Raw genomic sequence first — 21046 nt, 5'->3', positions numbered from 1 at the left:
TTAGATATATCAAACTGAAATGGCTACTGCAAACACCAAAATATTTAGAACTAAAAATGATTAAGATTAATAGGGGTGCCCAAACTTTTTCATAGGACTGTATATAGGTAATGTGAATCTCATCTTTAAAATGATACCAAGATCTTCATGATAGCCCTTAGGCTGTATTCACACAGAGTAACGGCAGGCGTTTTTTGTGTGTTTTTTGCACATAGCGCCGCGTTTACGCCGCGTAGCGCCGCGTTAACGCCGCGTATACGCCGCGTTAACGCCGCGTTAACGCCGCGTTAACGCCGGGCAACGCCACCGCTAAATAGCGCGGCGTTAACGCGGCGTATACGCGGCGTTAACGCGGCGCTACGCGGCGTAAACGCGGCGCTATGTGCAAAAAACACACAAAAAACGCCTGCCGTTACTCTGTGTGAATACAGCCTTATAGTTTGTTAATGAAACACTGTTATCGGGAATTGAGATCTGCAATAGGATCTCAACGCCGAATAGCATTTTCAACAGTGATTCACTCCAGATCTGTAAGGATTATCATGAAGGTCTTGGTATCATTGTAAAGTTGAGATTTGCATCATCTTCATAGTCCCAACCAGTCCTGAGATATAAGCATTAGTAGTAAGGACATATTAGATAAATCTTCGGCTACAGAAGTGCCACCCTGGGAAGATGTATAGATACATGGTTGGCAAGGAAAGGGTTAAACTCTGGGGTTTCTGTCACTGAACCCGTTTAAAAAAGGCAGAGAGAAAAGTGCTACATGCATTGTGGAAACCAGGAGAAAACCCTGCCGGACCCCATTATAGTGTAACTGCGGGTAACTGTTTTTTTAAGCTGATTGGATTTCCATTCTGGGGTCTCCAAGTGGACCCCCGGAACATAAACCCAAATACAGGTGTGAACCTTCCTGAAGTATGTTTGTCTGACACAAAGACACATAGACATGGAATGCTTGGTTAAGGAAGTTCAATCAATGTTATTTATTTTTTTTAAGATGTGCAACAATGTTATCACCTCCTACACTTAGAACAGCTGCAGAGTAGAAAATAGCCTTGGCCCATGAATAGTTGTTTTGCTTCCTAATACCACATCTGCATCTAAAATTCAAGAGAAACTTCCAGCAGCTTACGTTTGGATAGTACTAGTCATCATCTTTACATTGTAAGGGGAAAGTAAAAGACAGATGTCACCATCCCATTGTGTGCAACATACTGTACTGCTGCTGTTGATCATCCTGAAACTAAAAGGCCTGATCTTTACAGAAAACGTTTGACCTCTGTCATTGCCAACAAAGGATATATAACAAAGACAGATTTGCTTATTCTTCCCATAGTCCCTTGCAAAGTGGAGTGCTAAAGGCTTAATAAGTCTCCACACACCTATATGGTGGTCTCTCCCCAAGGAGTGATGATACCCCCCTTACCCTGTCTAAGCCTCTCACCTCTACCAGGTTAGTCTTCTCTACATCGGGCTGACGAGATGCAATAACATCAAAACGGCCGTCCTCGTTTGAGAGACTATACATGGTAATAATCCCAGCATCATTGCAAAACAAAGGCCTCTTGGAAGGTCGAGCATGATGTTAAAGGGAGCAGCCTTTATTGGGCTATTTTCACTGAGATTCTGTCTTCCTAATTACATCAGGGAAGACAGGCTTGCACATTCCAGTGAGCGCCCTCTATTGGTTTGCAACACTGAGGCACCTGACTTCCTAATTACATCATGGAAGACAGATTTGCATATTCTTCCCATAGTCCCTTGCAAAGCGGAGTGCTAAAGGCCTAATAAGTCTCCACACACCTATATGGTGGTCTCTCCCCAAGGAGTGACGATACCCCCCTTACCCAAAGTACTGAGATGAAGTTTTGTTATTGACCAAATACTTATTTTCCACCATAATTTGCAAATGAATTCTTTCCAAATCAGACAATGTGATTTTCTGGATTTGTTTTCTCATTTTGTCTCTCACAATTGAGGTCTACCTATGATGTCAATTACAGGCCGACCTCATCTTTTTCAGTGGGAGAACTTGCACAATTGGTGGCTGACTAAATATTGTTTCCCCACTGTATGTATATGAAATATAAGGAATCTTTACATATTTAATCCAGCTCATTTTTAATTCTCTGTTCAGGTGGCTCAGTATATCAAGTTTGAGATGCCTGTTCTGGACAGCTTTGTTGAGAAACTGAAGGAAGAAGAAGAAAGAGAAATTTACAAACTGACACAAAGGTGAGGTTTTTTTTGTACTTGTAATTGATCATTTATTCCTCATCACTTAATAAAATGGAATGTTACATGCTGTACATACATGGCCGAAAGTGTGTGGACAATATGTGAGCTTGTAGTCTAGACTGGACTAGCTTAGTTCATTTTCTGAAATCCTTGGTCATTAGCTGTTCTCTCCAAAAGAAACAGTATAGAGTATCACTGAATATAGTAGTACACAACACCCTTCAAATAATCCATGGTCAAAGCTAAACCGCAAGAGCCACTCATTCTCATAGAATATTGCATTTTTCACCCTTAACCCTGGTAAGGAGGTGTGGAGCATTATAGCATGAACCCTAGATCACTATCCCTGAATTAGGTCTCTGTTTACTGAACCTGACACAGCCAGGAAGGTTTCCTTAACATTCATTACCAAGGTAGAGTTGAGAAGTCATAGTAAAATGGAGCAAAAGTCAAGGCTGGCAGAGTCAAGTCATAAGCAGATGTCAGGGTGGGCAGCAAACAGAAGAACCTAATTAAGAAAACAATCCAAGTCATAACCATGCACAGCAGACACAAGCCAACACCAAAGCAGACTGGAATCAAATGGCTTAGGCCCAGAGTGCTGAGGTAAGGACCCTTATAAAGTTCGTGGTAGATGGCATTTAGGCTGGTCTTACACGACCGTAGTTTAAGACCGCAAATGGTCCGCAATTGCGGGTTTTAAATTGTGGACCCACTATGTTTTCTATGCGGCCTCTTATACCACCGTAGATTTTGTCCATGGTGTGACGTGACGTAACCGTGGTCCGGACAGTATACTGCATGTCTGTAATGGCCATGTTTTTACGGTACGGACTGTCCCAGACAAGTCTATGGGTGCGTGCAGTTATGTGGATATACACTGAACATACATCAGTTTATATCCGCAGTTGCGGATGTCAACATGTGTGCTTTGTTTTTTGCGGATCCGCATAATACTGATACGTACGGAACGTTGCAGATGCACTTTGCAGTTGGGCACGGATGTCTGCGGAATGAATTTTTAGAGTGAAATTTGTGTTGCAGATCCACAAATTGTGGACCGCAAAAACCACTACGGTCGTGTAAGACCAGCCTTAGTGTGCACTGACGCTTTAGAGAGGACCTTTCACCACCAACACCTTCAAATCCTTAATAGGTGTTAATAGGCGACGCTCCACTGTCCAATGCAATTGAAAGTTTCTCTTTGCACCATTCTCAAGCAATAATTTCTGTTGCTTTTGGTGACTGCTATGCTATTTAAGCTCTGTAATGTCAGAAGGGCAATGACGAACAGGGGGTAAAATTCACAGCTCTAATGAGAGGCAGCCAATGTCAGAGATCAGAATAACACCCCTTGTCTGCTCCTAACTGACACCGCCCTCCTGACAGTACAGAGAATAAATAGCATTTCAGGAACCAAAACTAGCAGCATTGGGAATGTGGGGGCTAGAGAAATAATTCCAACTGTGCAGGAGCTGTCTCTATTAATTGATCTACAGAGCTGGACGAGTTGCTGATGTTGAAAGGTCCTCTTTAAGTTCAGAGCACTGTTTCCATTGAGTGAGCAATGCATAATGAAAAAAAATTATAATTTATATTACACTCAGGAGGGAATTTAAAACCCATTTATGCCAGTTTTCTAGTTTTGATGGCAGTTAATGTGCTCCATGTTAGTGCATGACCCTATTTGACACGAAAGATGCACCACATTTTCTGTTCTGTGCCTTGCTTGCCACTTTCTGTGAATGTGGATGAAGTATGGCTAGGTTACCAAGGAAAAGCGTCTTCTTTCTAAAAACAACATGGCAGCATATCTTAAAGGGTTTGTCCAGAATATTTTGTAGATAACTTCCCCATGCCACCCCCTCCTACATTGTAGTATATCCTTTTTGAATGTATTCTATACTTTGTCAGTAATACATGCAAGTCATGTGACCTACATATATTAGATTTTTTACCTTTCCTCTGATGTAACGGGTCTTTGGTGTAATCCATATCTTAACCCATTAAGCCATTGTAAAGGCCTCACCTCCCACCCTTTCAGCCCCATTGTACTTACCATTTCCTCTGAAATGGGACCGACATAATACTCACCTGGCTTTCTTTCCTTCCGTTCCGGGTGGAGCCGTGGTGTCCCTTCCTTGTTTCGCCTGGTTTTGTGAAAAAACTGATGTAGATATGTTAATAAATCACCCACAGTGATCTCAAGCACACCAGCAAATGTATTCTAGAATAAAAAAGAAAAGAATCAAGGTGTTGCAATGACCCAAAGTCCAGATCTCAGCACAATTAAAACACTGTGGCGGGACCTATAGAGAACTATGATTAAAGGGATCCTATCTTTCAAACCCTTTTTTTTCCTAACACGTTGGAATAGCCTTAAGAAAGGCTATTCATTTTTCTTTCATTGTCTTCTCCGCACCGCCGTTTGCCTAAAATCCCGTTTCCCAAAAACGGGATTTTAGGCGAACAGCAGCGCGGAGAAGACAACAAAAGGTAGGAGAAGAATCGCCTTTCTTAAGGCTATTCCGACGTGTTAGTTAGGAAAAAAAAAGGGTTTGAAAGATAGGATCCCTTTAACAAATGCCCACAAACTTCAGTTTTTCACACATGGATTTTGCATTTAGGCTTTATTTTTGTTAAATAAATAATGAAACGGTGAAATCTGCTGTGTTTTATATTTCATCTGAAGTTGTATTCTAACTTTAAGACCTTCTAAGGACTAGATTTTTTAAATTAATTCTATATTTTCTCATGACTGTATGTAGTAAGCTGTTACTTTACCTACCTAGTAAACTTGGTCCTGTCACCATATCTGTGCAGTAAACTTGGTTCTGATAACAAATCTGTGCAGCGAGCTTGCTTTTGGTACTTTATGCAGTAAATGGTACCATAATAATGGCAGTAATTCCGGTTCTGTTACCGTATTTTTGATGTACACTTGATTTTTATTACCATAACTGTAAGCTTGGTTCTTGTATGTAGTATGCTTGATTTGGTTATCTATTAGTACCGTATATACTCGAGTATAAGCCGACCCCCCTAATTTTACCACAAAAAACTTGGAAAACTTATTGACACTTGGAATTCAGCGTGGCTGAATATAGGGTATCTGCAGTGCTCCTATTAACCCCTTCCTGACGGAATATGAGCAGTGCAGATAGCCTGGATGTAGTCAGGTTGAATTACAAGTGTGGGGGGGGGGGGGACTCAGTCTCGGGGAAGGAGCAGTTAGCCAACTTTTTTTTCCCGCTACAGAATTTACCATACAGGAAAAATCTATTTATAGATTTGTAGAGCAGACGTTTTTGGACACAGGGATAACTAACGTGTATGTGTTTCACAGTATTATTATTAGTAGTAGTAGTAGTTAGTTTTATATGTGTTCTAGGGAAAGGGTGAGGATTTGAATTTTTTATACTTTTTATTTACTAATACTTAATTTTTATTTTATTTTTATTTTTTACTTTTTATTTATTTATTTATTTATTTTTTTGCATTTATTAGACCCCCTAGGGGTCTTGAGCCCCAGGGGGTCTGATCACTAATGCAATGCATTGCAATGCTAATGCATTGCAATACATTGCAAAAAAGAGAAGCACTGCCGTTACAGGAGCTCTGAGGGGAATCCCTAGCCGGCCGGACCTGAAGGAGAACTGCAACCGGCAGGAGCGCTGAGGAGAATCCCTGGCAGAAGCACTTCCTATCTAAAGGATCGCACTTGAGAGAGCGGTCGTGCCCGCTCCCTCCAGCAGCTTGGCGGCACCTGCCCGGACCCCTCATACTGGGACATCGTAGAGTATCTCCGATGTAACACTTACAGCGGAGATGTCCTAGCTCATGCTGCAATCTCTGTTTGCAGTCGTGATTGCAAGGAGCTCCGACATTACCGCTGTAAAAGTTACAGCGGAGGTGCTGGTTGGTATGGTGACCGCTCTGAAGCAGAGCGGCGCCATTATAGTTACAAACCCGGCATCCGGACCTGGCATACAGACATCGGGGCAGGTGCCGCAGCATTGCCACGCTCATAGCAGGAGCGTAGCGATGCTGTTAATTTTAAACTGCAGAAGTACTTACGATACTTCTGCTAGCAGGCCCGGAACACAGATACACGCCGGGTGCGGGCCTGAGCTTACATGGCCACGTCACCTGGCGTGTGATGGAGGGGGGGGGTGTCTGTATTCCGGGCCTGCTAGCAGAAGTACCATAAGTACTTCTGCAGTTTGAAATGAGCAGCATCGCTACGCTCCTGCTACGAGCATGGCGATGCTGCGGCCCAGCACCCATCCTGGTGTCTGTATGCCAGGTTCGGATGCCGGGTCTGTAACTATGATAAACTGAAAAACTCAGCTTATACTCGAGTATATAGGGTAATTCAGCAATATCATAGTTACAGACTCGGCATCTTAAATCTGATACTGTATCTATGAGGTAAGCTCAGTTCGGTGTATGCATGGTTACTTTGTTTCTGGTACTGTATCTGTGGAGTAAGCGTGGATATAGTACCATATCTATGTAAATATAAAAAAACACGAAAACTTGGTAATCTTCAGTAGTTGATACCTTTTTAATGGCTAACTCATAATGATGACAAATGGCTAACGTTTCGAAGCGCAAGGCTCCTTTGTCAAAGCAAATTTAAAAACATTTTTGAAGGATGCATATATATATATATATATATATATATATATATACACAGAGCAGGCACAAAGGGTGTTAGATTTCAGGAGGAGGGGGGGGGTTGTTAGTAGTTGGTGAGACAATGTAAGCAATTGGTGGAGACATTTGCTAGAGACAATGTGGTAATTGGTGGAGACAATATAAACACTTACAGGTCCTTGTCAGATCACACACTACTGTAAAAAGACATGAACCCCTGTGATGCATTAATCCCACACTCTAGTGTCCGAAACAATGTCATGAATTTATATTCATGTATGCGTCTTTCTCTCTTAGATCTGAAATTCCCTCTCAAAATCAGAATTTTCATGTCATTGGTAATGTTGTGGTCCCCCCTGCAAAAATGTTTTGACACGGGAAGGTCAGATCTTTGTTCTTTAATAGTATGGCGATGTGAGTTCATGCGCAGTCTAAGTTGCTGTCCGGTCTCTCCAACATACAGATTATCAGTGGAGCATTTGGTACACATAATTAAATACACTACATTGGATGTGCTGCAGGTGAAGGTACCTGGAATGTTATATTCCTTGTTCGAGTTTGGTATCTCTATCCTGTCAGTGGTCAGTATGTGGGGGCAGGTTTTGCACCTCTTATTCCCACATGGAAATGTTCCTGCGTTGGTTGGGGATGTTAGTGAGCTACTGACCATCATATTCCTGAGGTTTGGTGGCTGTCTATAGCACAGGAGAGGGGGGTCCGGAAATATGGATGTTAGACGGTTGTCTTTTTGTAGTAGTGGATGTAGTTTGCGTGTGATTCCTCTCAGCGTCTCCAGGTGGGGGTTATAAGTGACAACCAGGGGCACTCGGTTGTTCTCCTGTTTGGTATTGTATCTTAATAACTCCGATCTTGGTATCCTGGTGGCTCTGGTGATTTGGTTATCAATCGTTCTTGGATGGTAACCCTGCTTCAAGAATGTGTCTCTGAGGACTCCGAGGTGTTCTTCTCTATCTGCAGGGTTAGAGCATATGCGATGGTATCTGATGGCCTGGCTGTACACAATAGAGTTCTTTATGTGTTTCGGATGAAAGCTGTCCCATCCTAGGTAGGTTGGTCGGTCAATCGGCTTCCGATACAGTGATGTCTCAATTTTGTTGTCCTGTATCTTGATGACTGTGTCTAGGAAGTTTATTTCCGAGAAGGAGTGATTGAGCGTCAGGTTGATGGTGGGATGGAATTGGTTGAATAGTTCATGGAAGGTTTTCAGCTGTTGTTCAGACCCAGTCCAAATGATTAGGATATCGTCAATGAATCGGTAGTAGGCCAGGGGCCTAATGGTGCAGGTGGAGAGGAAGTCACTCTCAAGCTTGGCCATGAAGAGATTAGCGTACTGTGGCGCCATTTTGCTCCCCATTGCGGTGCCAGTCTGCTGTAGATAGATACAGTCACCAAAAGAAAAGTAATTGTGGGTGAGGATGAATTTCGTGAGTTTCACCACTGATTCAGCGCTCATACCTCGCTTTTCCATGAAAAACTGGCAGGCGTTTACACCATCCTGGTGTGGGATGTTGGAGTACAGGGATTCTACATCCATGGTGGCCAGGATGGTTCCATCTGGAAGGGGACCTATAGTGGATAGCTTATTTAATAGGTCTGTGGTGTCCTGAAGGTAGCTGGCTGTATCCTTCACTAGGGGTTTCAGAGTGCCCTCCACCCATCCAGAGATCTGTTCAGTGAGTGTCCCCACACATGAGATGATCGGTCTCCCTGGGTTCCCAGGTTTGTGTAGTTTAGGGAGCATATAAAAAGTTCCCATTCTTGGGCTTGTTGGTATGAGGCTGCTTAGGCCTTTGGCTCCATCAGTTAGGCCCGAGATAACTTTTTTCAGTTTTTTAGAGTACTCCACTGTGGGGTCTGAATCTAATTTAGAGTAGTAGTGCGTGTCATTCAGCTGTCTGTGTGCCTCCTGTATGTAGTCTGATGTGTTCATCATGACTATAGCGCCACCCTTGTCCGCTGGTTTAATGATGATGTCGTTATTATTTCTCAGAGATTTTATAGCCCTTCTTTCCTGGGCAGTGATGTTAGACGGCAGGGCTTTATTTGTATCCAGTATAGTTGATTTGACCATGTGTCTAAAACAGTCTATATAATTATCCAGAACAAAATTTCGTCCAGTTGGAGGTGTCCAATCAGATGTCTCCTTCTTAGTTAAGCTGTGAACCTCTGAAGGGGTGGGTTGGGTCTCCTCTGTGTCATCTGTGTCATGAAAATATTCTCTCAGGCGCAGCCTCCTGAAAAAATCCTCCATGTCACTGCACAGTTCAATTTTGTCCATGGTTTTAGAAGGACAAAATGAGAGTCCCCTGGAGAGTACCCCAAATTCTGCTTTGGTGGGTTCATAGGTGGAGAGATTGATCACACAGTTCTGTGTTTCCAAATCAGCATGTGTGTGATTCTGGTTGTTGTTAGGTGTATATCTTGCTTTGTGTGTGTTCTTGTAGAAACCTGCATCACGTCTCAGTCCGTGGAGTTTCTTTCGCTTATTGAGGATCAGAGATATCTGCAGTTCCTCATAGTGTTGTAGTAATGTTATCCTGGAGCTCTCCTCGATATTGTTCCATTTTGTTGTAATTTCCTTTTGGACTTTGCTCTTGATGCCGTAGAAGAGATGTATGAGATGGTTTCTGAGTCTCTCTGAAGTTCTATAACACAAATTTTGTGCATAGTGAGTATTATAGGTAGATGCGATGGGGTTTGTGAGCCTGAGTCCTTTAGGAATTAATTTCTCCTTTTTGCATTTAGATAGAAAAAAGATGTCGCTGTCCAGTTGTGCCAGTTTCTTCAGAAGTGTCTTTAGGTCCATGATGGTCCGGTAGATTCTGGTATCCTCCATTTGGTAAAGGGAAATGTTCGTTGTTGTACCGTGTTAGCCAGTGGGTTGGAAATATAAAAAAACACGAAAACTTGGTAATCTTCAGTAGTTGATACCTTTTTAATGGCTAACTCATAATGATGACAAATGGCTAACGTTTCGAAGCGCAAGGCTCCTTTGTCAAAGCAAATTTAAAAACATTTTTGAAGGATGCATATATATATATATATATATATATATATATATATATATATATATATACACAGAGCAGGCACAAAGGGTGTTAGATTTCAGGAGGAGGGGGGGGTTGTTAGTAGTTGGTGAGACAATGTAAGCAATTGGTGGAGACATTTGCTAGAGACAATGTGGTAATTGGTGGAGACAATATAAACACTTACAGGTCCTTGTCAGATCACACACTACTGTAAAAAGACATGAACCCCTGTGATGCATTAATCCCACACTCTAGTGTCCGAAACAATGTCATGAATTTATATTCATCTATCTAAATGCAAAAAGGAGAAATTAATTCCTAAAGGATTCAGGCTCACAAACCCCATCGCATCTACCTATAATACTCACTATGCACAAAATTTGTGTTATAGAACTTCAGAGAGACTCAGAAACCATCTCATACATCTCTTCTACGGCATCAAGAGCAAAGTCCAAAAGGAAATTACAACAAAATGGAACAATATCGAGGAGAGCTCCAGGATAACATTACTACAACACTATGAGGAACTGCAGATATCTCTGATCCTCAATAAGCGAAAGAAACTCCACGGACTGAGACGTGATGCAGGTTTCTACAAGAACACACACAAAGCAAGATATACACCTAACAACAACCAGAATCACACACATGCTGATTTGGAAACACAGAACTGTGTGATCAATCTCTCCACCTATGAACCCACCAAAGCAGAATTTGGGGTACTCTCCAGGGGACTCTCATTTTGTCCTTCTAAAACCATGGACAAAATTGAACTGTGCAGTGACATGGAGGATTTTTTCAGGAGGCTGCGCCTGAGAGAATATTTTCATGACACAGATGACACAGAGGAGACCCAACCCACCCCTTCAGAGGTTCACAGCTTAACTAAGAAGGAGACATCTGATTGGACACCTCCAACTGGACGAAATTTTGTTCTGGATAATTATATAGACTGTTTTAGACACATGGTCAAATCAACTATACTGGATACAAATAAAGCCCTGCCGTCTAACATCACTGCCCAGGAAAGAAGGGCTATAAAATCTCTGAGAAATAATAACGACATCATCATTAAACCAGCGGACAAGGGTGGCGCTATAGTCATGATGAACACATCAGACTACATACAGGAGGCACACAGACAGCTGAATGACACGCACTACTACTCTAAATTAGATTCAGACCCCACAGTGGAGTACTCTAAAAAACTGAAAAAAGTTATCTCGGGCCTAACTGATGGAGCCAAAGGCCTAAGCAGCCTCATACCAACAAGCCCAAGAATGGGAACTTTTTATATGCTCCCTAAACTACACAAACCTGGGAACCCAGGGAGACCGATCATCTCATGTGTGGGGACACTCACTGAACAGATCTCTGGATGGGTGGAGGGCACTCTGAAACCCCTAGTGAAGGATACAGCCAGCTACCTTCAGGACACCACAGACCTATTAAATAAGCTATCCACTATAGGTCCCCTTCCAGATGGAACCATCCTGGCCACCATGGATGTAGAATCCCTGTACTCCAACATCCCACACCAGGATGGTGTAAACGCCTGCCAGTTTTTCATGGAAAAGCGAGGTATGAGCGCTGAATCAGTGGTGAAACTCACGAAATTCATCCTCACCCACAATTACTTTTCTTTTGGTGACTGTATCTATCTACAGCAGACTGGCACCGCAATGGGGAGCAAAATGGCGCCACAGTACGCTAATCTCTTCATGGCCAAGCTTGAGAGTGACTTCCTCTCCACCTGCACCATTAGGCCCCTGGCCTACTACCGATTCATTGACGATATCCTAATCATTTGGACTGGGTCTGAACAACAGCTGAAAACCTTCCATGAACTATTCAACCAATTCCATCCCACCATCAACCTGACGCTCAATCACTCCTTCTCGGAAATAAACTTCCTAGACACAGTCATCAAGATACAGGACAACAAAATTGAGACATCACTGTATCGGAAGCCGATTGACCGACCAACCTACCTAGGATGGGACAGCTTTCATCCGAAACACATAAAGAACTCTATTGTGTACAGCCAGGCCATCAGATACCATCGCATATGCTCTAACCCTGCAGATAGAGAAGAACACCTCGGAGTCCTCAGAGACACATTCTTGAAGCAGGGTTACCATCCAAGAACGATTGATAACCAAATCACCAGAGCCACCAGGATACCAAGATCGGAGTTATTAAGATACAATACCAAACAGGAGAACAACCGAGTGCCCCTGGTTGTCACTTATAACCCCCACCTGGAGACGCTGAGAGGAATCACACGCAAACTACATCCACTACTACAAAAAGACAACCGTCTAACATCCATATTTCCGGACCCCCCTCTCCTGTGCTATAGACAGCCACCAAACCTCAGGAATATGATGGTCAGTAGCTCACTAACATCCCCAACCAACGCAGGAACATTTCCATGTGGGAATAAGAGGTGCAAAACCTGCCCCCACATACTGACCACTGACAGGATAGAGATACCAAACTCGAACAAGGAATATAACATTCCAGGTACCTTCACCTGCAGCACATCCAATGTAGTGTATTTAATTATGTGTACCAAATGCTCCACTGATAATCTGTATGTTGGAGAGACCGGACAGCAACTTAGACTGCGCATGAACTCACATCGCCATACTATTAAAGAACAAAGATCTGACCTTCCCGTGTCAAAACATTTTTGCAGGGGGGACCACAACATTACCAATGACATGAAAATTCTGATTTTGAGAGGGAATTTCAGATCTAAGAGAGAAAGACGCATACATGAATATAAATTCATGACATTGTTTCGGACACTAGAGTGTGGGATTAATGCATCACAGGGGTTCATGTCTTTTTACAGTAGTGTGTGATCTGACAAGGACCTGTAAGTGTTTATATTGTCTCCACCAATTACCACATTGTCTCTAGCAAATGTCTCCACCAATTGCTTACATTGTCTCACCAACTACTAACAACCCCCCCCTCCTCCTGAAATCTAACACCCTTTGTGCCTGCTCTGTGTATATATATATATATATATATATATATATATATATATATATATATATATATATGCATCCTTCAAAAATGTTTTTAAATTTGCTTTGACAAAGGAGCCTTGCGCTTCGAAACGTTAGCCATTTGTCATCATTATGAGTTAGCCATTAAAAAGGTATCAACTACTGAAGATTACCAAGTTTTCGTGTTTTTTTATATTTCCAACCCACTGGCTAACACGGTACAACAACGAACATTTCCCTTTACCATATCTATGTAGTACGATTGGTTCTAGTATTGTATCTATGTAGTAAAGTTGGTGCTGCTAGTGTAGCTATGAAGCAAAATTTATTATTTCTTTGGAGTAAGCTTGGTTCTGTCTCTGTATCTAGGCAGTAAGCCATTAGGCTGGTGGGTGGTCTGCAATTTATATGCCACCTAAGGGCCATAATCACCATAATCAATTTCTGACTTGCAGACACATGCTTAAATACCTCACAAAGCATCTATCCCCAGAGTTTTCAGGATAAGAATATTAGCAAGGCTATGTAGGGCATTTTTTTCAGTTATGCAAACATAACTAACATTGGAGTGGTTTTCTTTAAATAGGAAATAATACAGCTGACATGCTGCCAGGAAATCTTGCTATCTATATTAGCTTTACTCTTTTGCTGTCTGTGAGTCATTATGTTGCAATAATTAACAGAGTTTTTGCTGTGGAAAAGGTGGGTGGATTGCCTAGACGTCACCTAACATTAACCTTATGGCCCGTATGAGTCACGTTACATCATATGGAATATCAGGCAATGTGATGGACAGATGGGGAAGTAGCAGGTGCAAGAAGAACACAAACTGTCCAAGCTCCATGTGTAAAGTGAAAAATGATCTAGGGCTACAGGGGCGGATCCAGGGTCGGGCGAGGCATGGCCCGGACCCAGCGCTGCACCTCTAATGGGGGCGGCAGCCTGGGCGTTTTTTTCTTCTTTTTTCTGTGAACCAGCGCAGGAGAGCAGCCGTTCTCCGTGCACTGGTTCAGACGTCTACATATCAGCGTGGGCGGGTGATGACGCCGCCTACGCTGATACGTAGACGTCTGACGAGAGAAGAGGATCGCGGAGGCAGCGGGGGCAGCAGCAGCGCGATCGGTAAGTATAATAACATTTTTTTTGTTTTATAATAGGCGGCTACCTGCTGGAGTATCTCCAGCAGGTAGCGGCCTATTTACCAACCTCCCCGGACCTGATCACTGCCGTCCCCGCTTCCCCTTGTACTATAGGCCGCGGAGGCCGGCAGTGAATAGGCCCGGGATAGGCCGCGATCCCTCTGCCCCTATTATTATACTCGGGGGTCTTTTCAGACCCCCGAGTATAATAATCGGAGCCCCAGGGGAGGTGAGGGAACATAATATACAATGTTACTTACCTCTCCGGGATCCGATGTTAATCCTAGCTGACTTTGGGCCTATATGGTAATGCCCAGACGTCACGTGGTCTGGTATATTACCATATAGGCCCAAAGCCTGTGCTAGCACTACCATATAGGCCCGAAGCCTGCTAGGATTAAGAGGACCTTTCATGGGTTTGGGCAAAGGCAGTTCTATATACCATTTCAAAAAGTATAAGGAAAGATTGTAGCTCACCACTTCTGTTGGTATGTAGGTATAATCCACTGGGTGCACGGCCAAATGGCTCCGGACTCCTGGAGCACAATTACATGTGATTAGTTCTATATACCGCTGGAAAGCGGATAGTGCGGTATATAGAACTGCCTTTGCCCAAACCCATGAAAGGTCCTCTTTGACATTGGATCCCGGAGAGGTGAATAACACTGTTTATTATGTTCTCTCATCTCCCCTGGGGCTCCGATTATTATACTCTGAAAAGACCCCTGAGTATAATAATAGAGCTTGAAGGGTCCACTGTGGCCCCTGTAACCTCTATTATGCCCCACAGCTGTCCCCCTGCAACCTCTATTATGCCCCACAGTCTATTGTTTCACTGTGGGGCATAATATAGGCTGCACGGGCCGCTGTGGGATATATATATATGGGTTGGGTGCATGGCAAAGTGAGGAGTCAAAGATATCTGTGTTTCAAACTTTACAGAGTCAAGTCACAGCTGAAAGAAGTGTTCATGGCGGTCCAAAGGGAAGAGATGGGAAATGTGGGGAGACGTCTCCTGTCAGTATTACTGCATTGTATTTATTGTAATGGCAGAAAATATGAATCACATTTGAAAAACGCATTTTTAGGGCTAATTTTTTCAAAAAATCCTGGGGGGGGGGGCCCGGTAAGTAGGGCCCCGCCAAAGTCAATTGTCCAGGGCCCCGCAAAGTCTGGATCTGCCATTGTAGGGCTATATTTCTTTGCTTGCAGTAGGCTTAAGGGAATGTTTATACAGTTTTTCAAGCCAATTTTAACACAATAAATAACAAAGGAATCAATGAGGAAGACACCCTTAAATATGTCTGCTGTTGATTCAGCAGCTGAAGTTTTTTTCATCATGTCGAATTAAAAACTGCCCGGCCCAGTCTTGCAGCTTTTGAAACTGTACCAAATGATAACACATTGAATAGCACCATGGAATAGGGGTAAATAGTGTGCTGACCCATGGCAATCCAGAAGTGAATACTGTGTCAACAACCCAAGGCGCCTCCTCGGATTTGTTCTGTGAGCTCAACTGCAAAAATAACATCATGAAAATTAGATTTTTTTTGGCATGTGCACATAACCTAAGGGGCCCATACATCTCATACTGCTATTGACTTCAGTCATCTGGGAAAAGGGAAATCACACACCTATCACGCACCTTCAGGTTCTGCTGAAACTGGTGGCTTTGCCCAAGTTTCATTAAATTAAATGTGTATAAGCCCCTTTACACAAACATTACTTACTGTATATACTCGAGTATAAGCCGACCCGAATATAAGCCGAGGCCCCTAATTTTACCACAAAAAAGCTGTGAAAACTTATTGACTCGAGTATAAGCCGGGGGGGGGGGGGGGGTTTGGAATGCAGCAGCTACTGGAAAATTTCAAAAATGTAAATGGTCAGAGGTTTTGGGTGCAGTAGTTGCTGGGTGCTGGGGAAGGGGTGTTTTGGTTTCCCTCTGCTCGCAGTACTCGTCCATAGACGAGCATTATCAGGGAGGGAGGGGGGAGTTCCTCCCGGCTCTCACAGCACAGCGTGATTGGCTGTGCTGTGAAGAAGGATGTCTCTGACTGAGTGGCAGAAACTCCCTTCTGACCATAGAAGAACTACGGTACCGGACCGCAAGCTCTTCACACTGGGCCCACATCGGAAAAGCCGACAGTGCGCTGAACTCATCGCACTGTCAGCTTTCCGGCAGTATATAGTACTGCCTGTGGGCAAAATGGTGAAAGGTCCTCTTTAAACATTGAGGTGGAATGAAGGGGCTCATGACACTGGGGCAGAAATGGAGGGGACATGAATCTGGGGGCAGAGATGGGGGGACATGAATCTGGGGGCAGAGATGGGGGGACATGAAACTGGGGGCAGAGATGGAGGGGACATGAATCTGGGGGCAGAGATGGGGGGACATGAATCTGGGGGCAGAGATGGGGGGACATGAAACTGGGGGCAGAGATGGGGGGACATGAATCTGGGGGCAGAGATGGAGGGACATGAATCTGGGGGCAGAGATGGAGGGACATGAATCTGGGGGCAGAGATGGAGGGACATGAATCTGGGGGCAGATGAAGGGTGTATATGTAACTGGGGGAAAGATGGAGGGGGGCATATAGTTTACAGGTGACTGTAGGAGGATTATACAGTGTGGGGGCACATGAAAAATGAATGGGCAGAGTCAACATAAATGTGGGTGGAGCTAAATTTGCCGCGGTGCGGCCCGCCAACTGGCTGGGATCTTGCTCTGCGACTCACATGCTGAGTTCAGTTTGAGACCCCTGTTCTATACATTGATATTGTGGCTGGTTATAGACCTCCCCCCCTCCTAAAAAAAATATATATATATATATATATATATATATATATATATATATATATTTTTTTTTTTTTTTTTTTAAATTTGCTGACTCGAGTATAAGCCGGGGGGGGGGGGGGGGGGGGGCTTTTTCAGCACAAAAACTGTACGGTACGGTACTTACTGAATCCCTTCCTAAACAAAGATACCCATTCACAGACAGCTGTTTTGAGCTTCTTGGGGGCTACTTTGTAAGCCATACATATACTTATAATGTTGTTACCTTCCAAAAAGTGGCAGTAGAGGCACAGAGCTACTTTACATACCTTTTCACAAAATTCCTAGGGGAACATGCATGGCCTCCATCTCAGCTTATGGAGATATGCTGATAGGCAGTCTCTTTGATGACACAGAGTACCCCTCCTGTTAGGATGACAGTAAATTAAAACTTAATGGGATGATTTATATGAAAAGTTATACATTTTCCTAATATACCTTCTATATCAATTCCTTACAGTTCTCTAGATCTATTTGCTGTCATTCATTCTTTGTTTACTTCCAGTAGATAAAAATCAGTCCATGGTTATGTGATATACAGTCCATGGTTATGTGATGGACAGACAGGCGCACAGCTCGTTACTAGGTAGATGTCTGATTACTGTGCTGTGATTGTAATGTCCTGTGTGCTCATCACATGGCCATGAACTGAATTGCATCCACTGAAAGTAAGCAAAGAACGACAGCAAACAGAGATCTAGAAAGCTGTGAGGGATTAATACAGAAAGCATATTGGAAAATTGTACAACTTTTCATTATACAAATAATATTTATTTGCTGAAACTGGACAACCCTATAACAGTCACATTATGTCACAATGTCACTCTTTTGTGGCAGATTCTGAATTCATAGCTCAAACAGATATTGCTGGTACACAACTCTGGCTGCTTGTGTACATTTTAACCCCTTAGTAATCTAACACATTTTATTTCAATGTAGTTTTACAAAACCTTGTATTTTAGTTTGGATTACTTTTTCTTTTGAGAGGTGAGATGATCAGAAAAAAAGAATTATGGCATCTGAATTCTAAGGATTATGGTTTTTATCATGCAGAATAAATAACATATTACTTTTACTTTCTCTAAAGTCACATGGGAGCTGCAGTCATCAATGACCGCAGCATATAAGGGATTAAATGTCAAGCATGCTTTGTGATTGATGGTATGGGGGGTGGGGGTGATATCATGAATAAAATGCATGGTACCCTCTCCCCTGAAGCCAGCTGAGTTGGCAGGGACAAGAGAATAGAATAAGTTTCCTCTCCTTCCACATTGTCACACTGGTTAAAGTGAATGCCACGGGCCCCACAAACACGATTATTATACACAGGGATCTTTTCAGACCCCGAGTATAATGATCGGAGGCCCGGGAGAGGTAAGCGAACATAAAAAAAAAAAAACGTGTTACTTACCTTGCCACACTCCTGTCAGGCTTCTGGTCTAGTTGTGTGACGTCCTTGATGTCACATAACCGGGGCCTGCGTCCCGGGTCATGTAACGTTCAAACGTTAAGTAAGATGGCTGACACCATCGAGGACTGCAGCAGAGCTGAGGATAGGTAGGTGACAGTGGTTTCTTATGTTTTTATTCCCCCCTTGGGTCTTCAATTATTATACTCTGGGGTCTGAAAAGACCTCAGAGTATAATTATTGCTCATGGGTGTCCATAGTGGGACATAATACTGTGTGCAGGGGCCACTATGGGGCATAATACTGTGTTCAGGGGTCACTATGGGGCATAATACTGTGTGCAGGGGTCACTATGGGGCATAATACTGTGTACTGGGAGCACTATGGGGCATAATACTGTGTGCAGGAGCCACTATGGGGCATAATAATGTGTGCAGGGGCCACTATGGGGCATAATACTGTGTTCAGGGGTCACTATGGGGCATAATACTGTGTGCAGGGGTCACTATGGGGCATAATACTGTGTACTGGGGCCACTATGGGGCATAATACTGTGTGCAGGGGCCACTATGGGGCATAATAATGTGTGCAGGGGCCACTATGGGACATAATACTGTATGCAGGGGCCACTATGGGGCATAATACTGTGTTCAGGGGTCACTATGGGGGATAATACTGTGTGCAGGGGCCACTATGGGGCATAATACTGTGTACAGGGACCACTATGGGGAATAATACTGTGTGCAGGGGCCACTATGGGGCATAATACTGTGTACTGGGGCCACTATGGGGCATAACACTGTGTGCAGGGGCCACTATGGGGCATAGAGCGCGCAGGAATGTGGGGGAGGGATCGATCAGTTGGGGTCTTCGGCGTCGATCGAGGGGGGGGGGGGCATGTCAAAAGTTCACCACGGGGCCCCGCCATTCCTAGTTACGCCACTGGGGGCATAGCTAGATCGGATGCAGAGGTAACAATTGTCATCAAGTCCAAAATACTAAATGATATACAGGACGTAGTTTGATTAGCTCTGATTCTCCATGAGGGTGGCAACATTTTGTTTTTACCACCCACTTAAAGAATCAGAGCTACTTAACATGTAACCTTCAAAGGGCCATATCATTTAGTATTTTGTGCTTGGTGACAAATTCACTGTAAGTAACGGCACCTTTGCATATGTTGCATTGTAGTCCAGAAGATTCAAGTTATGCCTATCCTATCAAAGGAGCACAGTGGCTCAGTGGTTAGTACTTTTACCTTGCAGTGCTCTGGTCCTGGATTTAAATCCCACCAAATACATCTACATGGAGTTTGTTATTTTTTTTCCCTCCTACTTGCCAATAAAATATATCCAGATAGGTAAATTGGCTTCCATGAAAACAACTGAGCCTTGTGATTGTTAGGGGTGAGCACCTGTACAGCAGCCACTGACTCCACAACTCCACTTGAGCTTTGAGTCCTTTGTGTGAAAAAAGCATATTACAAATGTTTAGCATTGACATTATATTGTGGTTTTTGAAGTCTTTCACAACAAATCTGCAGAAAAATTGCAAAAAAATAAATGTATGCTGCAGATTTTGCCACGAAATTATTGTATATAAAAACCACAGCATATTTTTTCACATCCTTGTGTACGTACCCACATAGATAACATTATTATTGCCGCAAAGGAAAGACCAACACCAACTCCAATGCAGGTACTTGTTCAGGTGTCAGTATATTTTTAGCCAAATTATATCATCATTTTTGGAACCAGTGGGTTTAAGCCTGATGCATATGTCTGCCATTCTTAATAATATGAATATTGATTGTGTCTTACAGATACAGTGCCCTACGTCTGATGCTACTCGAACGACTCGATCAGCTTACCAACTATGAAAGTTTTGTCTAGCAAAACAGCAATGGCTACAAAGTGCTGTTATCAGAGATCACAAGCATCTGCTGATAGTCACTGTGGACTTGGAACTTATTTCACAGAATGTTTATTGAATGTTAAAAGTGGAGCTAATGCTTTGTTGCTTTTAATCGAAATAGATAAGAACTTCTGTGCAGACTAATAACATACTGTCGCTGCTACTTAGCTTTTGATACCAAGCTCCAAATCCCTTTCTTCCCTTCTCTTAGCCATAAAGCTAATAAGATTCTGCAGACATTGCTAGGGGAGCCTACTGAGTAAAGATGTATACAACTTCCATTGAATGCAATAATAATTCTGAATTCAGTAAGCTCCACCTCATGGCGGCATATATAATAAAAGATTTGTATGCAAAAGAATTTGATGTTTGCTACTTGTGATTCTTTATACAGAAATTTTTTTCTAGCATCCCATTCATTTATCACTGAGAAAACAACTAGTAATGATCCTTAAAGGGGTTGTCCAGGATAAAATGATAATTAAACACTAAACACCCTCCGTCCACCTAACTTCTAACTTTCTTGCTTTATAAAAAAAAAAAATGTATACTTGCCCAGAAACGTTCTGTTTTCGTAAATGGAACGTCACCTATACTACCCCACCCACCCTATCATACTTGCCCTGATTTTCAGGGCACTAAACGTCATTCCCTTCACGTCTGCATGCAGGCACCGGTAGACGTGAAGAGAAGAAGGAACTGGCCTCCCATGCTTGCGCAGTAGAGCCGGAGGTCCGGCACGCTGGCTCTATTGCCCAGGTGCTGGCAGAAGTGAAGAG

At 43.2% G+C, this 21046-nt stretch overlaps 1 protein-coding gene across 2 annotated transcripts in view; it reads left to right on the top strand.

Moving 5' to 3' along the window:
- Positions 1–20585, top strand: part of RASSF4 (Ras association domain family member 4) — a 136510-nt gene extending 115925 nt beyond the window's left edge. For both annotated transcript variants that reach the window (XM_075257795.1, XM_075257794.1), the window contains 2 exons: positions 2141–2238; positions 20176–20585. In XM_075257795.1, the coding sequence (XP_075113896.1) occupies positions 2141–2238; positions 20176–20245 (168 nt within the window). In that variant the 3' untranslated portion in view covers positions 20246–20585. The remainder of the gene's footprint in view (positions 1–2140; positions 2239–20175) is intronic.
- The last annotated feature ends 461 nt before the right edge of the window (positions 20586–21046 follow it).

This window comes from Leptodactylus fuscus, chromosome 10 (genome assembly GCF_031893055.1).
Source record: "Leptodactylus fuscus isolate aLepFus1 chromosome 10, aLepFus1.hap2, whole genome shotgun sequence".
Classification (NCBI taxonomy): Eukaryota; Metazoa; Chordata; class Amphibia; order Anura; family Leptodactylidae; genus Leptodactylus; species Leptodactylus fuscus.
This window is presented reverse-complemented; position numbering and strand designations above follow the sequence as displayed.